Source organism: Lithobates pipiens, unplaced genomic scaffold (assembly GCF_037356315.1).
Source record: "Lithobates pipiens isolate NorthernLeopardFrog02 unplaced genomic scaffold, aLitPip1_a1.2 Scaffold_3, whole genome shotgun sequence".
NCBI classification, from domain to species: Eukaryota; Metazoa; Chordata; class Amphibia; order Anura; family Ranidae; genus Lithobates; species Lithobates pipiens.
The window spans coordinates 79,274,774-79,282,275 of record NW_027507790.1 but is presented as its reverse complement, the minus strand read 5'-3'; the positions used below and the strand labels follow the sequence as shown (position 1 = coordinate 79,282,275).

The window sequence follows — 7,502 nt, the reverse complement described above, 5'->3', positions numbered from 1 at the left end:
AAAAGCAGAGCAGATACATTTCTATAAAATCAAAAAGGAGTGATACAAACTGTGGAGTTTTACTCACCAGAGGGATCCAAAGCCAAGAAGAGGCAATGCCAAGCTCTGCTGGATTCTTCGATGTAAAATATACTTCTGCCATTTCATAACCGTTTTCTGGCCAGTTGGCCTTTAAAAAAAGCAGCATTTTGGAAAGACAACAACAGCATTAATTTTGAGAGGAAGATTTTTTTTTAGTTTTAAAAATGTTCATAAAAACTGCCAACCTCTTTAAATATAGTGCTAGGGAAACACAATGCATGAGAGCAGGGCTTAGCAATGGGTCCTGCTTTACCACACAAATGCAGTACAAATATGTAGAAGACCTCTGAAAGCCAAAAGACAAGCTTCAAGTGTAAGTTCACCTTTGCAGAAAATCTGTAAAGTATACTTATGCCGGGCCATACACAGTTCAAATTTCGAAAGAATTTTCTTTCGAAAATCGTATCTAAGAATTTTCGTATGAATTTCGTACCATTAGTGGGCTACAGCAACAGCCGATTTCCGTGCGGAAATAAAATTTGAGGAATCGGACATGTTGAAATTTTTTTGCAAAACTAACGATTTTCTAATCAATGATGGGAGAATCATGCGAGAAATGTAATAAGAAAATAAAATTTACGGAGAGAAAAAAAATTTCTGGCCAAGAAAATTATTTTCTGTAGCAACATGAGGTGAAATTGAAGGCTTGGTAGGCCGAATTTCGAAAATCAATGGTGGCATCATCGGATCACAAATAAAACAAATTTTCTGATTTTGAAAAGAAAATTTGTTCGAAATTCGACCATGTATGGACTACATTACACTGGAACCCCTCCCCTACCACCCTCCACCCCCAATCTGGAGTCTGGCGATCTCCCACACTGACCGCTTGTATTGCCGCTGTATTGGGTGGGGGAATTTGAAATCCCCCACGGCTTTCTCTCCTCTTCTCCCGCGGCGACAGGATGGGCTACCTGGTTTCCTATTGGTGGGCGCCGACCAATTATAATGCTCCTAAACATGGGGTATGTTTAGGAGATTAAGCTGCAGGGGGTTTCTGAACCCAGGACCGGTGAGGCAGTGGCCCAATGTCTCTTAGCGGGCAATGGCCACGCTCCATGTCAGCAAACCCGGGGGTGAGGAGGGCGTCCTGTGCGAGTTCACTCTACAGGTTTTTTTGTAAAGGTGAACTTACGCTTTAAAGCAGAAATATACTCATAACAACTTGTTAAAAAAATTCAAATAAAGTTCTTTAGCAAGGAACATGCGTACATTACATTTTAGACTCACTTTATCAGTTAGTTCTAGAGACCGTGCTCTATGTTCCAGCCATTTTGCAATAATTTTCTACAGGGGAAATAATCAACAATTTAGTAAATTTTTATGGCAGTGTTCATAAGATTTAAAAAAAATAACAAAAAACCCCACCAACATCACCCTACTGCCACCTCGTGTTTATTGTGTGCTAAATTTTATCATCTATCACATGGTGAAGTTCTACTTTCACTCCGTCACTGTGGGTATCCCCCTCCTAATCTTTTCCCACCTCCAACATACAGTTGGTGTTTTTGTCCCGTATCCCCTGTCCAGCACACACAATCTAGTAGAAGTAATCGGATTACCCATTAGTAAACAGCCTACTAATGTGCATTATCCTTCAATGCCCAGCTCGTGTGACAGAATGTGCTAACCACCAGTCACCAACCCCCAACTTATTTGGTTATTGTATTTTGACAGTGGGGAAACCTCCCAATACAATAGCGCAGTGGGAGAGATTCCCCCAACAACACTGAGTGAAGGAAAGAAAATAGTATAATCTATGACATGCTTAAATATTTAATTTCCACTGCTCCTGGTTCAAAAGTAATATTAAAGTGGTTGTAAACCCTTACAACACACTTTGACCTACAGGTAAGCCTAGATTAAGACTTACTTGTAGGTCCAAGAAATATCTCCTAAACCTACACGGTTTAGGAGATATTTGCCGAAAGACAGGCACCGCTGTCTACGGTGCATGCGCACTGAGCGTGACACCGTCAACGACCAAGATGCCGCGCGCGTCGGCTCCCGAATGACAGCGGCGGAGCAGCGAGACCCCACGAGAAGATGGATGTGCCGGACTACAGGGGACAGCGGTGACATCGCTGGCTCCTGTGTCAGGTAAGTGACACATAATGGACTACTATGCAGTGCATAGTAGTCCATTATGCTTTGCCTTTGCAGGGAATGAAAGAGGAAGTAAACTCATCAGGGTTTGCTTCCTCTTTAACTGCCCCTCAAACATTCTCTGCCAACATTGCCCTGCATCATCTCCTAAGTTCACAGACTTCATGACACTGTCCCTGCCAATAAGCTGCTTTCATTTTTGCTTCCCTTTTCCAATGACACATTCCTCCTGTTTTTCAGTCTATGGTACTGCTGACATTTCTGGACAACCTCTACCGTCCTGAAATAACCAGATTCAATTTTAGCAGGCCAATTTCATAGATGCTGATTTTGACCTCTATTCCTCCTCAGTAGAAAAAAACTCTGGGGTTGATTTACTAAAACTGGGGAGTGAAACATCAGGTGCAGCTCTACAAATAAACCAATAAGATTACATTTTTTTTTGTTAAAGCTTAAAGTAGTACAGCCAAAGCTTCTATGGATCACAGGAGTGTAGTTCATCTGCACTCTTGCGACCCATTTACAGCCTCCAGCGGGGTAAAGCCAGCTGTTGGCTGCCGTCACAGATCCAGGCTCTGAAAAGATCCCGATTATATTGCAGGGATCCACCCAGATGCCTGGACCAGCAGCTTGCTCAGCCTCTCAGAGCCGCTGAGAGCCCGATCCAGCCACCCACCCGCTCCACAGCTCAGTGCTCTAGCAGATCAAATGCTGTATCCACCTATGCGAGTATAAAAGTGCATTTTAGTCCCAAACTTTTCTTTTAACACAGTTACATCACCTTTCCCCTTTGAATGGGAACACTTTTGCTAAGTAATTTTGATAATTCTAGATAAAGATCTGTAAAGTTTGCTTAAAAGGTTTAAAATGTATAGAAGGGTTTCTCAACACAAAAAAAAGTTTACCTCTAAGCAATGGTTCTGTAATATAAAACATATTGCTATGAAAGACTCAATAACATACGTGTCCTTTTGGCACAATTCTTCTCACAAATGGAACCAATATGTTTTTAAACCAAAGGCACAATTCTTGTGAAGGGATATTTGCAGGAATTATGCTAAGGAGCTTTTCAAGAATCTTCTCATCAAACTTGCTTTCAAATTCTGCCTATGGGGCAAAAAAGAGGGCTCATTGTAGTACAATACTGTCCAACATAAATGTCTACCTTGAAACTAACCTCCAGGCTAACCCCAAAAAGCTAGAACTATAGAGTATAAGACTCCACCTATTGCAGCCCAGCCATTACCCCTTTCACCTCCTCTCATAATACTATCATAATACATAAAGAATGTTAAGCGCCCCTCCTACTTGCTGTAACACTAGCTCATCCCTCAAGGTTATATTCCCTCGAATTTACAGGGCATAGCATCATCACTCATGCTACTTTTCATTCCTGGAATTCAGCTTTAGAGCCCACTTTACCTTGCTGAGGTTTAGTAATGTTTTTAGTGGCAACCATATGCACTTGCGATGAACAGTGACACAATTTTTTTTATTTCTAGGTTTAAACCATGGAGGAAAAGGACAAAACCCCTATAACTTTCTACAGTTTGTGAACCTACTGGAGAGACTCCCGTAATGACGTAATGTGTGGACACAAATAAAATGCTTCTTTTCAGTAAAATTGAGCATCTTTAGAACATTTATCAGGTTATTCATGGCTATCTTCCTATCTCAGTAACAACTCCCTCATTTATTACCTTGAATTCTGACTAGCAAGTAGACCTGCAAGTAAATTATTTATAAATTACATCAAGAAACAAGAAACTGCTACAAGGAGTTGACAAATTTAAAAAGGAGGATTTCATCTTTTGCAAAAACAAATAAATGCACTCATGCTGTGAAAGGCAAAAGCGTGCATTTTCTTTCATAAATGCCTGCAAAAAAATGACAACATCGTCAATCAGTTGATCGTAGGTGCAATGTTCTGACTCCAGAAGATCCTTCCTATAACTCAGGTCTGTACCATGGTCTGGACCTTCAATTATGGAGCTCAAGGAAGTATCAATAGACTACAAGTGAGGTGATGTCAATGGACTTGTGCTCCACTGAGAACTACAAATCCCTCTGCTGGGGTCTTTTCATTTCTGTAAAGAATGGGGGAAAAGGTGGGGGGAGGGGGGGAGCTGCAGGTCTAAATATGGGAGTAACATAAAACATGATAATTAGGATGGACTTGGCTTTTAAATATAGTTACATTAAATACTGCAATCTAGTTTACCTGATGTCTCAGCCACAGGTACTGTGCACACGACAAATTTACTTCTTCCAATTGATAGAAGATGTCTTTTAGCACGTCACTGTTGTTTAAAAACTCTATCCATGCAATTCCACTTAAGCAAGGAAGAAAAACAAAAAACAGTAAAGCTAAATGATGCCCTTTTATTATGCATCTACAGTCTAAGGTCCAAATACTAACCTGAATTTATCTGGTCCAAAGGCACCATAAAAACTAACCAATCTGGCCTGTGCTCTTAGTACCTAAAATGTTGAATAATATTATAAGAACATCTCAATGAATGTCTACATAAACACAATTTACTGTAAAATATCCAAATCATTACATCAATGATGGAAATGGGAATATCATCTGAAGTTACTGGTAAAGCCTTGTCCTCTCTTCTCTGAATCTGAAAGGAAGAAAAAGATTCAGGTACCAGAGTGAAAAAAAATACAATCAAGTCCATGTAAACATGTACTTTTGATTTTCACTTATTTTTCTCAAACTTGCTTTATTGGATAAAAAGGGAAAAAATATACATGTTACACAAATGAAAAGCATACAAGAACATCTCAATAGTCAAAATCTTGTCCAACGACAAGGCATACACAGGAAATATGCAAATGGGAAGTATACACAGTACTTTTGATATTTTTTCAAATATTTTATTTAAACCAGGAAAGGCAGATCCAAGTTATTACATCCAGAGAATATATCCAACAAAATATCCAGATACATTAGCATTAACATATAACATGTCGAACGATTAAACAACCATTGGATATAAGTCTACTTAGGGCAATGTTTGGAGCTGCCCGCACCTTTTTCCATTTTCCAAAGGGCAAAAGATTAAAAGGAGGAAAATAAAATAAAAAAGGACTAGAGAGAAAAAATGGGGGGGGAGGGGGGGGGGTTGAGATGGCGATGATTCATTTCAATAAAGGTAGTCAGCAGATGTTGCTAGTCGGGGTGGTTATGATCCAAAAAGAGCTGTCCCTTCTTCAGGAGAGGACAAACATATTATATAACCTCCAAAGCTTGGAGTATTTTTCATGTTTGTGCTGCACTGTATGAGGTCCTCCATCTTATTTCTTACTCCTTGTGAAGCCATCAATCGATGGTAGGTAGCTGTGGATTTTTCCAATTAAGAGGAATGCATGACTTAGAGGCATTCAGCAAATTACGTCTAATTGATTTTTTCTACATCTTCCCAGGAATAGTCGAAACAAGCAGTAAGAAAAAGGCAGACAAGCTTTCTTCTTGTCCATCGTTCTATCGAGTACGGTCTCCAATTCTGGCCCAAACATCAGCTCTCCTGTAAAGGGAATCCCGCACAACTTCACCTTTGATGCAGAGCCCACTGACCAGGTTTTAATTCAAAGAGCCCTACTGGCTGAATTAACTAGAGCTGAAGATCTGACCCGACATCCTGATGGATTCCGCTGAGGCGTCTGACATGTATTTGATCGCTCTTAAAAGGGTAGGGAAGGACTCTAGCAAATCTTTAGCCTGCTACCACAAGACCTTTAAGCTGTTCCAGCCAGCATTCCATGTTTCTGGCAACTACTGTAGCAGCCATCGCTGGCTTTCGGTTAAATAAGGACTAGTCCCAGGCTTTCCTTAATAGCGTGTTTGCTCTTTTGTCAATGGCGTCCTTAAGTACGCCTATGTCCTCAAATGCCAGATCAGTCCGTCTAGACACTTGGGAAAAAGTAGCATCAATTGTTGGTTTTTTTTATTCCAAACCGCTTTGTCCTCCTCAAAAAGGAAACCTTCTTTTGAAGGCTCTAGGAAAAAAAAAAACCTGTCTTTTATGGATCCTTCCATTCCTTCTTAATTGTATCAGTCAGACCTTTATGGACAGGAAAAACTATGGTTTTGTCTCCTTTAGCCCCTGATACACTTTGTCATGTAACGATAACTGGGCTTTTTCAAGTTGGTATAGACCGCATTACACAAGTCATCTACCTCTTCTAGCGTTAGTTTATATCTAGACGATCTCATCTCCTCTTCCCCCTCATCTTCCTCAGTCAATTGTTGAGGGGGGAATACTCTCTCTTCCTCTGACTCACTTTTAAATTGGTCTAGAAGTGGTAGGAGGAAGACTGGGCTGGGAGCTCTGTTCTTGGCTGGAACTCTGGCCCTGTTTTTTCTTAAGGGAACAAACTGTCCCTAGGGGTCTCTGCCAATTCGTTTCTTACTGAGGAAAAGAGCCCCTTACATTCTTGTGTGGACTCTTCCCTTACTAAACCTGCGATGCAGGATCTGCTAAGCGGTTTTGCCCATGAGTCCCTTAATGGGTTCTTGCATGAAGCTGCCACCAACATGCCCCAGAGTCCAGCACCCATCCCCCCCCCCCCCCCCCCCGCTGAGCTGCTAATAGAACGTGTCCCCATAGCAGACAGCAGCAGGCTTTAATTATATACAAACAAAACACCCCAGTGAAGAAAAGGAAGGAGGCGCCTCTGCACCTCTCCTACCTAGGCCTGGGAACCTGCATCTGCTATCACTACTGGTGACTCTGCCTCCTCCATCGCAAGCGTCGCAGCAGCCGCCTGTGCACCTTTTAATGTTGCTCCTTTCCGGCTTCCCCTTCAAGGAGCGGAAGGAAGCCCTGCCCAGATGACCTGCCCCTTCCTCCAGCATTCCAGCAGCCGGAAGCACGTGCTGCTATGCCCCGCCGGAAGTCTCCACCCCCGGAAATTACGTCACCCGCCATCCGGGACTCTGTTGACATGCCAAGACCTAGCACGGACGCTCAGCCTGAGCACAACCACTGCCCCCCCGAGCATCTGGGGCGGATGACAGCCGAAGGACCATTACTCCTATGACCCAGCAGAGGAACTGGCATGGGAGCAACCCCCCTCTCATGCGGGGGGGGGGGTGTACTGGGCTGGTCTGGAAATCAAGCACTGAAGGTACTGCTACTGACCCCCACCTGAAAGGGAGCGCAGCCCCTCTGGTTCCACAGCAGTGCTTCCACTATGGTGGAGGAAACACTAAAACTGGTGGCATGGTGGAAGCAGCTGAATTTGAAGGGCCATTGTCACGCAGTGTTTCCTGTGAAGAGGTGGAGCTACGCTCTCTCCAAGGT

General features: G+C 42.5%; 1 protein-coding gene across 3 annotated transcripts in view; it reads right to left on the bottom strand.

Annotated features, from left to right (window-relative positions):
- KNTC1 (kinetochore associated 1) overlaps positions 1–7,502 on the bottom strand; it is a 389,498-nt gene that overhangs the window by 301,614 nt on the left and 80,382 nt on the right. For all 3 annotated transcript variants that reach the window (XM_077461857.1, XM_077461860.1, XM_077461858.1), the window contains exons 19-24: positions 4,752–4,817; positions 4,607–4,668; positions 4,409–4,520; positions 3,151–3,294; positions 1,312–1,368; positions 68–169 (exon numbers count right to left, since the gene is read on the bottom strand). In XM_077461857.1, coding sequence (XP_077317983.1) covers positions 68–169; positions 1,312–1,368; positions 3,151–3,294; positions 4,409–4,520; positions 4,607–4,668; positions 4,752–4,817 — 543 coding nt within the window. The remainder of the gene's footprint in view (positions 1–67; positions 170–1,311; positions 1,369–3,150; positions 3,295–4,408; positions 4,521–4,606; positions 4,669–4,751; positions 4,818–7,502) is intronic.